Source organism: Canis lupus, chromosome 2 (assembly GCF_003254725.2).
Source record: "Canis lupus dingo isolate Sandy chromosome 2, ASM325472v2, whole genome shotgun sequence".
Taxonomy (NCBI): Eukaryota; Metazoa; Chordata; class Mammalia; order Carnivora; family Canidae; genus Canis; species Canis lupus.
This window is the reverse complement of record NC_064244.1, coordinates 38,861,545-38,876,943: the sequence shown is the minus strand read 5'-3', so window position 1 is coordinate 38,876,943 and position 15,399 is coordinate 38,861,545. Positions and strand designations below refer to the sequence as shown.

Below are 15,399 nucleotides of genomic sequence, written 5' to 3'. Positions count from 1 at the left end.
TGGTTTAGGATGATCGAATGTCACCTGGAATTTAATGAGGTATAAAGGTTCGGGAGTTGATCGGAGTTAGATTTGTGGTATGAGCGTTTAACTTCTCAGATACAGTGTTTGTCTTTGTGTAAATGGGAATCCTAATGGTGGTGTAGTAAACAGCATTATTATTAGTAGTAGTAATCGTAGTAGGTTAGTATTATCAACTAACATTTATTGAATGTTTACCCATATTACCTTGAGTGCTTTACACATATTACCTTATTCACCTTTGGAACAACCATGTAATAGGTATTATTGGTATATAATATAAAATGGGTATAATCCCATTTTACTGAGGTGTCTGAACCTTACACAGCATTAGGTACTTGCCTATGTTGGTAGATCTCCATTCTGTGTTAGGAGTTGTGAATCCAAGGAATCTGACTCCAGAAACTACACCCTTAATCTATGTTCTCTTTCTCTCTCCCTTTGTGTGTGTGTGTGTGTGTGTGTGTGTGTGTGTAGGCTGAAGACTGTCTAGTACTTATTGGGAACTCTGTAAATTGAGTTGGTTCTCTGAGGAAGCACTGTGACATAAATGGGTTTGTAAGATGGGGTAGGAGAGACCACATATTCTGGCTTGGTAGAGTTCACCTATGAGCCAGGCAGTCTGCAGCACTGTCAGACCTAGGGAGCACGAGAGGCCGTCCTTGTGCGTGGTTACAGGGGAATGGCAGGAGCACCATGATTAGAACTGAGATGTCATTATAACAGGAATATCTGTGGAAACTTTTTTCCCCCTCAAAGACACTTCAATTAAATTCCCATCATGAAAACAATTAGGCAAGATTTGCCATACCTAACCAGTCAATAATTCAAGGACAGGATCTCATTAAGAGCTTTTGCTTTCCCGGAAACTGCCGTTTTGAGGATTCAGAGCTAGTGGCTGCGTGCTCTGGGAATTAATTTATCCATGTTTCCTCTGAACTTTTTTATTTTCCCAAATCCAGAAGGAAACACGTTTTTTAGTGATCTAAAAGTAGGAGACTGATTGGATAAGCTAGCATTCACTTTCAGAAAGGGGTTCCTAGGTTTGAGGTGAACTTTGTCATGATTCCATTGTGTTTTGTATTGAATTATGCCTGCCTGTGGGCAGAGCAGTAGATGTGACTCTGATACAGGCACAACCAGAGTGAATGAGGCTCCTCTTCCAACATTATTTTCCAGATGCTGTTGGTGCCTCATCTTTGAGCCAGGTGAAGGCTGCCCCCTACTGACGTTAGCAGGGGGAAATCTTGAGATATTTAGTTCAATTGTTCTGACAAATGTATTGAGATGTATTATAAATTCTCTCATTCTTTTGCTTCCTTCTCTACCCTCTCCCTTCTCTCCATCCTTTTGTTCCTAATACATTATTGATTTTTCTACCATGTGCTTCCATTTTCCTACCACGTTGCATTTGGCACTGAAGCTATAAAACAACAACAAAACCCTATAAGTAAAACGATTTAGGAAAAACATTTGATGTCATCTACTAAAGGTGAAACCTCACATGTCCTGTGACCCAGACATTCAACTTTTTGATATTTTAGAGACACTTGTACGTGGATGCATTGTAATATGTTCATCTTCAGTAGAATGGATAAATAATTTGGGGTATTTTTTTTTTTAAGATTTTATTTATTTATTCATGAGAGTCACAGAGAGAGAGAGGCAGAGACATAGGCTTCCCCCTCTGCCTATGCCTCTGCCTCTCTCTAGAAGCAGGCTCCTCGCAGGGAACCCGATGCGGGACTCAATCCCAGGACCCTGGGATCACTCCCTGAGCCAAAGGCAGATGCTCAACCGCTGAGCCACCCAGACGTCCCAGCTTGGGGTATTTTCAAACAATGGAACACTGTCCGCCAACGAAAACGAACGGACAATAGCTACATGTAGTGATACGGATGGATCTCAACTGAGCATGCAGGGTGTATTCTCTATGACTGTAAGCAGCCCATGACAAGATCAGCATGTGTTTTGGAAGCTGACTTTGGGCAGCGTGGATTATAAAGAGTGCCCGCTGGAGAACAGGAGCCCACTGAGAGGCAGTTGTGGTTCTGGAAAGAGAAAATTGCTAATCTAACTCCAGGCAGTGGCAGGGAAGAGTAACATGGCCTTTGAGGGGGCATTAGAAGTAAAATAAACACTATCTTCTGACTGATGGAATATTTTGTTTGATTAGAAAGGGAATAATTACATAACGTGTTGCTGAGGTCTCTGGGATCATAGACTAGGAGGGTGGCTGTGTCATTAGCTGACATAGGAGCAGGACTGAGGCTTTGAAGCAGTCAATGATGATTCTACATCCACCAATCTATATGACTCTGGGCAAATTATTTAACTTCTTTTTGCCAGAGGTTCCTCTGTGTGTAAAAGAGGGAAAATGTTTTAAGAGTAACAACCTCAGAAGATAACACCATGTCTGATACATTATACAATGTTACTGTAGAGTTTTTGAAGAGTAAAAGTGACCCTGGGTATATAACCTCATAAATGTGATGCAGCCCTTCCTTTAGGCTTTGCAGAGATAAAAGATACATGTAGGAAAACTTGAATCATTTCTATGTCTCTTGAGTGAAACATCAAACACTTGGTTACATAGGGTAGGAAAAGGAAAGCCAAGATGTGATTTAATGAGACTTTAAGTAATGATAAGTCAGAAGTTAGCATGTACCTTTGCTGAGAATGGTTCTTGGAAGTGCAGAGCCTTTTAAAGAATACCTTTATTTATATAGAAATGATCCTTGGAAAAGATTCATGGAAACTAATGAGAATGAAGATACAACCGTTCAAAATCTTTGGGATGCAGCAAAAGCAGTCCTAAGGGGGAAATACATCGCAATACAAGCATCCATTCAAAAACTGGAAAGAACCAAAATACAAAAGCTAACCTTACACATACAGGAGCTAGAGAAAAAACAGCAAATAGATCCTACACCCAGCAGAAGAAGAGAGTTAATAAAGATTCGAGCAGAACTCAATGAAATCGAGACCAGAAGAACTGTGGAACAGATCAACAGAACCAGGAGTTGGTTCTTTGAAAGAATTAATAAGATAGATAAACCATTAGCCAGCCTTATTAAAAAGAAGAGAGAGGGAAAAAAAAAAAAAAGAAGAGAGAGAAGACTCAAATTAATAAAATCATGAATGAGAAAGGAGAGATCACTACCAACACCAAGGAAATACAAATGATTTTAAAAACATATTATGAGCAGCTATACACCAATAAATTAGGCAATCTAGAAGAAATGGACACATTCTTGGAAAGCCACAAACTACCAAAACTGGAACAGGAAGAAATAGAAAACCTGAACAGGCCAATAACCAGGGAGGAAATTGAAGCAGTCATCAAAAACCTCCCAAGACACAAAAGTCCAGGGCCAGATGGCTTCCCAGGGGAATTCTATCAAACATTAAAGAAGAAACCATACCTATTCTCCTAAAGCTGTTTGGAAGATAGAAAGAGATGGAGTATTTCCGAATTCGTTCTATGAGGCCAGCATCACCTTAATTCCAAAACCAGACAAAGACCCCACCAAAAAGGAGAATTACAGACCAATATCCCTGATGAACATGGATGCAAAAATTCTCAACAAGATACTAGCTAATAGGATCCAACAGTACATTAAGAAAATTATTCACCATGACCAAGTAGGATTTATACCCAGGACACAAGGCTGGTTCAACACTCGTAAAACAATCAATGTGATTCATCATATCAGCAAGAGAAAAACCAAGAACCATATGATCCTCTCATTAGATGCAGAGAAAGCATTTGACAAAATACAGCATCCATTCCTGATCAAAACTCTTCAGAGTGTAGGGATAGAGGGAACTTTCCTCGACATCTTAAAAGCCATCTACGAAAAGCCCACAGCAAATATCATTCTCAATGGGGAAGCACTGGGAGCCTTTCCCCTAAGATCAGGAACAAGATAGGGATGTCCACTCTCACCACTGCTATTCAACATAGTACTGGAAGTCCTAGCCTCAGCAATCAGACAACAAAAAGACATTAAAGGCATTCAAATTGGCAAAGAAGAAGTCAAACTCTCCCTCTTCGCCAATGACATGATATTCTACAAAGAAAACCCAAAAATCTCCACCCGAAGATTGCTGGAACTCATACAGCAATTTGGTAGCGTGGCAGGATACAAAATCAATGCCCAGAAATCAGTTGCATTTTTATACAGTAACAATGAGACTGAAGAAAGAGAAGGAGTCAATCCCAGTTACAATTGCACCCAAGAGCATAAGATACCTAGGAATAAACCTAACCAAAGAGGTAAAGGATCTATACCCTAAAAACTATAGAACACTTCTGAAAGAAATTGAGGAAGACACAAAGAGATGGAAAAATATTCCATGCTCATGGATTGGCAGAATTAATATTGTGAAAATGTCAATGTTACCCAGGGCAATTTACACGTTTAATGCAATCCCTATCAAAATACCATGGACTTTCTTCAGAGAGTTAGAACAAATTATTTTAAGATTTGTGTGGAATCAGAAAAGACCCCGAATAGCCAGGGGAATTTTAAAAAAGAAAACCATATCTGGGGGCATCACAATGCCAGATTTCAGGTTGTACTACAAAGCTGTGGTCATCAAGACAGTGTGGTACTGGCACAAAAACAGACACATAGATCAATGGAACAGAATAGAGAACCCAGAAATGGACCCTGAACTTTATGGTCAACTAATATTCGATAAAGGAGGAAAGACTATCCATTGGAAGAAAGACAGTCTCTTCAATAAATGGTGCTGGGAAAATTGGGCATCCACATGCAGAAGAATGAAAGAAACTAGACCACTCTCTTGCACCATACACAAAGATAAACTCAAAATGGATGAAAGATCTAAATGTGAGACAAGATTCCATCAAAATCCTAGAGGAGAACATGGGCAACACCCTTTTTGAACTCAGCCACAGTAACTTCTTGCAAGATACATCCATGAAGGCAAAAGAATCAAAAGCAAAAATGAACTATTGGGACTTCATCAAGATAAGAAGCTTTTGCACAGCAAAGGATACAGTCAACAAAACTAAAAGACAAGCTACAGAATGGGAGAAGATATTTGCAAATGACGTATCAGATAAAGGGCTAGTTTCCAAGATCCATAAAGAACTTATTAAACTCAACACCAAAGAAACAAACAATCCAATCATGAAATGGGCAAAAGACATGAAGAGAAATCTCACAGAGGAAGACATAGACATGGCCAACATGCACATGAGAAAATGCTCTGCATCACTTGCCATCAGGGAAATAGAAACCAAAACCACAATGAGATCCCACCTCACACCAGTGAGAATGGGGAAAATTAACAAGGCAGGAAACCACAAATGTTGGAGAGGATGCGGAGAAAAGGGAACCCTCTTACACTGTTGGTGGGAATGTGAACTGGTGCAGCCACTCTGGAAAACTGTGTGGAGGTTCCTCAAAGAGTTAAAAATGGACCTGCCCTACGACCCAGCAATTGCACTGTTGGGGATTTACCCCAAAGATACTGATGCAATGAAACGCCGGGACACCTGCACCCCGATGTTTCTAGCAGCAATGTCCACAATAGCCAAACTGTGGAAGGAGCCTCGGTGTCCATCGAAAGATGAATGGATAAAGAAGATGTGGTCTATGTATACAATGGAATATTCCTCAGCCATTAGAAACGACAAATACCCACCATTTGTTTCAACGTAGATGGAACTGGAGGGTATTATGCTGAGTGAAGTAAGTCAGTCGGAGAGGGACAAACATTATATGTTCTCATTCATTTGGGGAATATAAATAATAGTGAAAGGGAATATAAGGGAAGGGAGAAGAAATGTGTGGGAAATCTCAGAAAGGGAGACAGAACATAAAGACTCCTAACTCTGGGAAACGAACTAGGGGTGGTGGAAGGGGAGGAAGGCGGGGGGGTGAATGGGTGATGGGCACTGGGGGGGGCACTTGACAGGATGAGCAGTGGGTGTTATTCTGTATGTTGGTAAATTGAACACCAATAAAAAATAAATTTATTAAAAAAATGATCCTTGGGTCCTTATTATTATTAGTTTTGGTGATTACCAAGTAGTATATATTATAGAAAATTAGTAAAAGGAAGAAGATTAAAAAAATAACACCTATAATTCTAATGTCCAGAGATTCTTTTCATATTTCACTTCCGTTATTTCTTTTTCTTTCTTTCTCTCTTTCTTTCTTTCTTCTCTCTCTCTCTCAGAGCTGAAATTAAACTGTATATTGTTGTGTAACCTGCTGTGTTTTGCCAGGGAACTTAAAAGAAGGCTTATCTAGCATGCAGGATTTAGGTTGCCTATGTATAGTAAGAAGAAAATGATGTGCTTTGTCAATGAATTATTGAGGGAAAGTGCAACATTTCCTTCTCTAGCAGTCTTAAAATATACTAGGATAAACTCATTTCAATGATGGTGAGGGCATGACCCCGCTTTACTGCCTTGTTATTCTCTGATATGTGGGCAAACCATGAGAATGCTTTTCTGAGCACTTACATCTCCCAAAAGTAGCAGAAAGAAATATTGGTTAGAATATGATGTAAGAGAGACTTTTATTAATCCCTCACCTACACTTGCCTTGAGGACTGAAGAGTTTATCTCTCCCAGGAGTGTAAGACTGCTCAACTTTTCATTTTTAAATATTAAAATCACTGTAAAATTCTACTCTGACTAATCTGGAATAAAGACAGGAAAGATTAGTGTCACTAGGATATAGTTTTACATGAACAAATCATTTTAAATAGGCTTAAATCTAAGAGGTGGAAGCTGCTTTGCCTAGACTGACTATTTGCTTAGACTATTTATGTCAGATTGGCTAGGATAACTCTGTGTGTGTGTGTGTGTGTGTGTGTGTGTAAGAGAGAGAGCTGAAGGCTTCCTTTTACAGAATGCACAATCTGAATGTAGAGGCTACTGCTATTAGAGAATCAGAAATTATCATATCAGTCTAATAAGAGTTATGATAACTATTTTTTACCAAAATCACAGCTTTTTGGATCCATTATTTTCTCAAAATATCTTTCTTACTGTGAGGGAATGTACTTATATATTGTATATCTATATGTCTATATAGAGATATCTATATATGCACACACAAACCCCGAAATACACATATAGGAGACATGGCTCCTGTCTCTTTTTCCATAGAGATAGAAGAAAATAGAGGAAATATTTTCTTTGTTGAACACTTTTGGTTGTAAAGAAATGTAATATTAATGAATTTATTCACATAGCAAATGCTTGCTGAACTCATTGAGTGAGTTTGTTGCAAATGGGGAATAGGAGATTGTCTAAAAGCATTAAAGGGTGGCAACAAGCTATTTAGTCAGTGGTGTGCATGTAACTGTACCTGTGACTTGGTGGCCTCAGAAGGGGAGTCCTCATTGCCTGCAGGATCAAGTCTTAGCTTCTCAGCATGAGAAGACAATTTGCAATCTGGTCTCCATTTGTCCTTCAGCCTCTTCCTCTCCTAATATCTCTCATGCCCACCTTATGCCCTGGTCATTCTGATGAACAGAATTTATTAAGCTCCTTAGTCAGTTTTGGGCTTTTTCAGATAATTTGTGGCTTCTCAGACATTCTCTGTTTCTTCATGTTCTCTTGCCTGAGTCCTTGTGGTCTTCCTGATTGGAATGGTTTTTCCTTTCTTTGCTGGTGTGACACTCGGCCACTTGCCTATTTGTCTTTTCCACGAGTCAGTGGGATCTTGGAAGGCAGAGACTTTTTTCCTCTGTGAGTCTCTAGCACTAGGTGAGGTGCTTAGTGTACAGTAGCCGGTCAGTGTGTGGAACTTTTTTCCCCTGAGCTTTATTGAGATATAACTGACATGTAACATACTGTAAGTTTAAGGTATACAACATGGTTTTATATATGTAGGTATTATGAAATGATTACCATAATAAGGTTAGCTAACACACCCATCACCTCTCATAGTTACAATTATTTCTATGTGTGATCAGAACTTTTAATATTTATTCTTTTAGCAACATGAAACAAATATTCTTTGAGTAAAATAATTGCTTATATTAACTCTTTTTTAAAAAGATTTTATTCATTTATTCATAAGAGACACACACAGGGGGAGGGGTGGCAGAGATACAGGCAGAGGGAGAAGCAGGCCCCACGCGGGGAGCCTGGTGTGGGGACTGGATCCTGGGACTGGATCCTGGAACTCCAGGATCATGCCCTGGGCCGAACACAGGTGCTAAACCGCTGAGCCACCCAGGGTTCCCCTATATAAACTATTTTTAACAAAACTTTTGTTATAATAGGCAATTATTGAATTGTTACAGATATTGTTCTTTGTTGATTGTAAGTGGTAATTATGCTGTTGGAAATTTCTATAGTTTAAATATCCAAAACATAGAATGACATCAAAGATTTTTAAAAATTTTTTAATTTTTAAATTTTTTACAGGACAGAGTTCATTCAGAGAGGGAGGATTTCAATCACAGGGGCTGGCTTTCTCAACTGCATTTTGGAAACTTTTGCCAGCACATTCTTGAGACAAGGAGCCCAGAAGGTAAGCTTGCTTCTGCTTTGAACCAACGTTCATTTTAAGAAACCATGAAGATTCCCATTGGGTTATTGAATAAGGCTCACGAGCAGACATCATGAAAAAAAATGCAGTTAATAAACAAACAAAAATAAGCAAATAGATGCAAAAATAATTATGTTTACTAATTACTACATAAATCCGATTCAAAGTAAAACTTAAGTGCCATATGTGACCCATTAAATTAAAAAATATGCCAGTGAAGAATATGTAATAATATGGAAAATACTTAGAGTCTAATTAAGAGATATAATTAGAATGAATAATTATATTTTCAATATATACAGTATGAAGACAACTTTTTCATAAAAAAGGTAATAACCGATATTTATTGAGCATTTACTAAGTATCATTCACCGTAAAAACCACTTTTTATTTATTTCATTTTATCCTCACAAACCTTTGAAGTGACTATTTATATGAGCTCCTGGTTGTCAATTCTTGTGGTTTTCAAACGCTGTTCTTGTGGGAGCTTAGGCTTCCATGAAGGTGATTCAGAGGCCGCCGAATAGTTTTAAGGTCTATACCCTGTTTTAAGTAGTGCTATTCTACTTTTACATCTGTCTTAACATCTGTCTTATGTAGAGCTGCAGATTTACTATTTTCTTGCCTTCACAGCATTATTTTCAAAACTTCTTTAGGATAAAGTCTGTTCCTTTTGCCTGAGTATATATCTGTTTCAGGCGTTTTGAATTAGTGACAAATTCATTTTCAATACCTTGTTTTATTTATAATATTGTACTTTTCAATTGTTATTAATTGTGATGAGCATAATCACTTACTTCCAAGGTTTACTCAGGACGAATGCTATGCATGTATTACCTCGTTTTGTTTTGTGTAATAATAGGTTTAATGGCAGTAGGTTTAATGGCTGTTATTTGTGGAACAATAGTTTTAATAGTAGGTTTAATGGCTGGTCTGAAGGAATATTGTAATGGACTCAGATTTTCTGGGTAATGAACTTTGTTCTCCCTTTGCAAGTCTAGGTTCAAGAATGAACCTGGACCGTGGGTAGTTGGGGAGGCTGAGGGTGACGATGAGTAAGTGATCCTGTACTGTACCCCCTAAACATACCGTCAAGATTAATGATGTGTTCCTGGCCTAGAGGTGCATAGACTGGCCCGGCCTGTTTAAGCTGGCTGTGAAGTAGCCAAGCCTCTGGAAGGTCTGATGTGACCTTTACTCACTCAGACGTGACTGCAGGTTTTTTTGCTATATTGCAAAGTATGCATGTTTCTGCAAATGGGGCTAAAATTAATGGGGCTGATGAGAAGAATAATTTCATTGTTATATCCCTGAGTCAGTTTTCTTGTACATTGTTTTGATCAAAATTGACAAGCTTTTTCTGTAAAGAACCAGATAGTAAATATGTTAGGAATTGTGGGCCAAAAGGCAAACTGCCTTTTGTATGGTATGTATGATAGTATGTTGATACTTTATAACAAGAGAGAAATAAATTTCCACAGATTTCTCATTGAGAAAATTAAAAATATGATAATTGAATTTTGTTTATAATGCAGTTCTTCTAAGGAGAAAAATGGTGTTCTATTTTGTGGGGGAACATAACATTTAGCTAGATTGTGACTCAAAGTTAGTGTTCCCTACCATCAAATTGCAGTGTTCATTTGTAAAAACCATTCTTTTTTTTTATTATTATTATTTTTTTGATAAAAACCGTTCTTATCTTGTGGACCATACAAACACAAGTGGTGGGCTGGGTTTAGCCTGTGGGCTATTCAGTTTTCCAACCCTTGCTTTAGATACATAAATATTCTTTGATTAGTTCAGGCACGTCTATATTTGACTCGTCCATCAGTCTGAACCTATTAATGACTTTTAACCATACACTGGTTGTATATATTCTGATCCTGTGAGATGCGTAGACACTGTTAGTCCCCTTATATTGATGAGAAATGTCTTGAAGGGATAAGTGCACCTAATATGTGGTTGGCTATTTATCTGCCTTCCTTTTTCTTACACATATATGCTGAGTACCTTCTTTGTGCTAGGCACTGTGTTAGGCTTGGGCTAGATGGATTTACTCAAGGTCATGGGACTGGCAGAGGGTAGAGTCTGGTCTCACATCGCCATCTTTCACAACAAGTCTTTGCCCCTTTACTGTGCATGATATGTTCAGATAAATGACTCTGAATGTTTGCCTCCTTAGCGCTGTGCTGTGTATCAGATGCACTTATGGTGGTCTTACTCCCTCTGTAGTTAATTAGGACTCTTTGGTTGCAAGTAACAGAAACTACTTTAGCTCACTGTAAAGGTACAAGGGTGATGAAGCAGGTGGGCTTCAGAATGGTCTGCCCTGGGACAGGAGCTGCCAGAAACCCATAATATTCCTTTTTCAGCACTATGTAAGAATATAAGAATATGCATCTGTTTTATTTTCTTTCTCTCCTCCACAGACTGTAGAGCATGTCCAGGTGTGTGTGTTACATAGAGTTCTGGCCAACAAAGAGACTGTCTGCTTATTTCCTTCATTTCCAAAATCTTCAGAAGGGACTCTTGTCCTTTCATGGGCAGAAGTCGAGTTTTACGAATAGGGCTCAACTTGGGCTGTGACTATGTGGGTCAGGGTTGGGATGGGTCACTTCCCAGGGAAAAGGGTGGTGGGATGTGTCCATACCCAAAGGTTTCTAGCATAGTCTCACAATAGATTCTATGTTCTTGATGGCAGAGAGAGGGTGTATACATCTTAATCCCAGTTCCCCTCAGCCCATAGTAGCTTGTGTAGTGCTCCTACATTTATGTGGAAATGAGCAGAAAGAAGATAGAATGCACAGCTACATTTCAGTTGGTTTCTGATGAATATTATCTGGAAATCACCAAGTGACTTTAAATTTTTAAAGCGAGGAACCCAACTAATTTCTCCTTTATCTTACTTCTGCTCAGAAGTAAGAATATATTTTTCCTACTAGGTTTTGCCTTTTCTGACTTGCCTTTTTTTTTTTTTTTTCTCTTTTAAGAGGCTTAATGAGTTAGCTTTTCAATTTTAGGAGCCACTTGTGCTAAATTGTCTTTTACCTTTTATCCAAGTAGTGATGTTTTCTGGTATCAGCCTAACTTCGTGATAAACCTTCACAGCTGAGCCTGCATAAATGGCTTTTGTGGAAGTTACCATGAGAGTGTTTTAGGTGATTTAATTTTCACTTTAGGACTTTATCCTTAAGGCTGTGTAGTAAAGGTAAAGGTGGATCTGATATCTATTTTTATCCAGAAAAAGCACAATGAGGCACTTACAAAGTTTATATCTCTGTGTTTGTAAATTAGAAGCTAGCCCTAGATATGGATCCCCAAGGTGAGGTCACTTGTGTTCCTCCAGAGCCTTCCACAGTTTGTTTTCCTCTCCTCCCTTCACCACTCTGAGGTGACTTGCAGTTCAGGGGCTTTTTTGACACAGTTGCTGACTTTTCATATATTACTCAGAAAGGACCTCACTTTCCTCTTAGAATGAAAGTATGTGGGCAGGAGAATGGGGATTGCCCGCTGGTAGCCAAGTCAACCACTATGTTTTTGAAATGGAAGCTGTTCTAATTTCTAGTCCACTAAAGCCCCTTGTCATTATACTGTGGCATAAATCACTTTACCCCTCAGACCCTAATTTTTTTTTTTTTTAAGATTTTTAAAAATTTATTCATGAGAGACACACACACACACACACAGGCAGAGACAGGCAGAGGGAGAAGCAGGCTCCCTGTAAGGGAGCCCAATGTGGGACTCATCCCAGGACCCCAGGATCACACCCTGAGCCAAAGGCAGATGCCCAACTGCTGAGCCACCCAGGCGTCCCAATCCTAAGTTTTATTGTCAACAAGGTGGGAATTTTAATGCATCCCCACAAGCAGGTATGAAAACTATGCTTGAAAGTTTTCAGTAAATTGAAAAACACAGGTCAAATATACATAAGGTGTTCTTTTTGTTTTTAAGAATTAAAAAAATCCAACTCACATCCAACTTTCATACTTTTGTGGTTACGTTTGTTTTTGTTTCTTTTCAAAGTCATATGAACACACACTGGATCTTAAACTCAGAAGTGTAGTTCCACAAATACTTTGGGAATCAACAATGTGTCAGGCATTGGGTAGGATTCTGGAGACACAGGTAGGAAAGAGACAGAATTTACAAGAGTGGAGTAAAGCTTATACATCTTTACTTCACAGGTATCTAACTCAGGGTAGAAAGCCTGACAGGCAATGAATAAACATCTGTCGATGGTGAGAATTACTGAGCCCCACTTGGGGTTCGGTGCTTAGCACTATGATCAGTGCTGGAAAGGATATTGAAATACAACTGTACTTAGAAGGGGTTCCTAGATGCGAAGCACTACGTATGGTATACATTACCCAAATTACCTCTTATCTTTTAAAGATTTATTTACTTGTTTGTGAGAGAGACCGAGAGAGAGAGAAGGGGGAGGGGGGAGAGAGAATCCAAGGAGACTCCCTGCTGAGCACAATGACTGTAGTTAATGAATGCCATATCACATATTTGAAAGTTGCTAAGATAGTAAATCTTAAAAGCTCTCATGACAAGAAAAATGAATTCTGTAGTTCTGTATGGTGATGAACGCTAACTGGACCACAGTATATACAAATACCAAATTATTCTGTTGTACACCTGAGACTAATATAAAGTTGTATGCCAGTTGCGCCTCAGTAAAAAGAAAACATACACGTGAAGGTGATGTTGGGAATGATGTGGTTGGTAACATACAAAAGATGAGAGGAAAAATGTCATCCATCAGTTGGAAAGTTCAGGGAATCATGGATTCTCAATGGGAAGACCTTCACTTCTTGAGCCGCTGATCAAATCCAGATTCAAGCACGACACACAGACTCTCTGGCTCTGACTCTTAGGGGCACAATGGGGGATCAGCTCTTGAGTCCCTGTGTTGATCTGTAAGTTTGGGAAGCAGAATGTTCGAGAAGAGGAAGCATGAGTGTTCCATATGTTATTTGACTTGCCAAAATTGTAAATCAAGATGTAGAGGTAAACCTACAGTGAAGATCTCCTGATTCCCCCCCACTTCAAATATTAAAAACTATATTAAAGATTTTTTATTGTGATAGAATATGTGTTACATAAAATTTACCAGTTTAATTATTTTTAAGTGCACAGTCTACTGCCATTAAGTACATTCAGTATTGTGCAGCTGTCAGCACCATCCAAATCCAGAACTTTTTCATCTTCCTAATAATAACTTGGTAGCCATTAAATAAATGATAACTCCCCATTCCTCACTCCTCCCAGCTCCTGGCAACCACCATTTTATTTTATTGTCTCTGTGAATTTGACTACTTTAGGTACTCTGTATCAGTGGTATCATACAATATTTGTGCTTTTGTTTCTGGCTTATTTCACTTTGCATATTGTTTTCTTTTTTTCTTGTTTCTTTTTTTTTTTTTTTTTTTTTTAGATTTTATTTATTTATTCATGAGAGACAGAGAGAGAGAGAGGCAGAGACACAGGCAGAGGGAGAAGCAGGCCCCATGCAGGGAGCCTGATGTGGGACTCGATTACCCGGGACTCCAGGATCACGCCCTGGGCCAAAGGCAGGTGCTAAACCGCTGAGCCACCCAGGGATCCCCTTCATATTGCTTTCAAGGTTTATCAATGTCAGAGTATGTGTCAGTATTTCTTTTTAAGGCTGAATGGTATTCCATTATTTGTATATACCATATCTTATTTATTTATTTATTCATCAGTGGATATTGGGTTTCTTCCACCTTTTGGCTATTGTGAATAATGGCTGCCATGAATATGGGTCTGTAAATATCTGTTCAGGTCTTCGCTCTCAATTCTTTTTCTTCATTATAAGGTAATTCTGTTTAAATTTTTGAGTAGCTGCTTAAAAGTTTGAGATAGCAATCTATCTTTGTCCATGGCAGCAATGGACTGTACCATTACTACATATTTTTCTCAAGTCTGTCCAGAAGAATGGTGCTATATATACTATACTCTTGGCTGGTGACACTAGTGAGTGTGCCATATGGTGCCTTCCTGAGTCTGAGAAGCATGCAGTTTTCTCTTGATGCTACCATAGTCTTTGTCTCTCTATCATAATTTCATGTCCTGGTGGACAGTTTTGATCCATGATGGATTGGAAGTGTTGAAAAGTGCCGTAGACGAGTAGCACACTGCATGCCAAGTACATATTTTAACTTGCCTTGAGGTAAGTAAGCACGTTCAAAAAACAAATCAGGAAAACAGATCTGAAGGAAAACAGGAATTGAAGGAAGTCTGAGACACATGAAAAGCTTCATACACATTTCTGCAGTCTAGGGGAATGGCCAACAGCTGTGAAGCAGAGGTGGGTGGAGCCCAGGCCACTCAAGTCCTACCTCAGGGATCCTAGGAGAAGGACACCACAGAGAGATCAGGATAGTCTCCCGGGCATGTGTGGCTCTGCAGGTGCTTCCCACCTTGGGGAAGGTAGCCTTTGGGTCTTGGTTTTCAACCTTTTCTCCATTATCACCCACCCATACCCAGTGAGCCCTTTTAGAATTTTTTTTCTATTTTTACCCCTTCCCATGAAATACCAATACCACAGATATACTATCTGCTTATGTACCATATTATACCTTTGCTTTTATGTATGCAAAGAAAAATGTAAGGTATTTTTCACTCCCCAAAACAAATTGTCACCTTGTGTTGATATGGTTCCCGCTGAGAAAGTATGCTTCATACCACACTGGTTGTAACTGTCTCCATCTCTTCACGTCCAAACAATCCCCAGTCAATCCCCCTGGCCCTCAACCCCCAAAATTCCAAACCAAAATGGTTAAGAACCTTTTGGTGAACTCCC

General features: G+C 39.0%; 1 protein-coding gene across 6 annotated transcripts in view; it reads left to right on the top strand.

Moving 5' to 3' along the window:
* Positions 1-15,399, top strand: part of PRELID2 (PRELI domain containing 2) — a 67,901-nt gene that overhangs the window by 25,289 nt on the left and 27,213 nt on the right. For all 6 annotated transcript variants that reach the window (XM_025447302.3, XM_025447304.3, XM_025447309.3 and 3 more), the window contains one exon: positions 8,447-8,552. In XM_025447302.3, the coding sequence (XP_025303087.1) occupies positions 8,447-8,552 (106 nt within the window). The remainder of the gene's footprint in view (positions 1-8,446; positions 8,553-15,399) is intronic.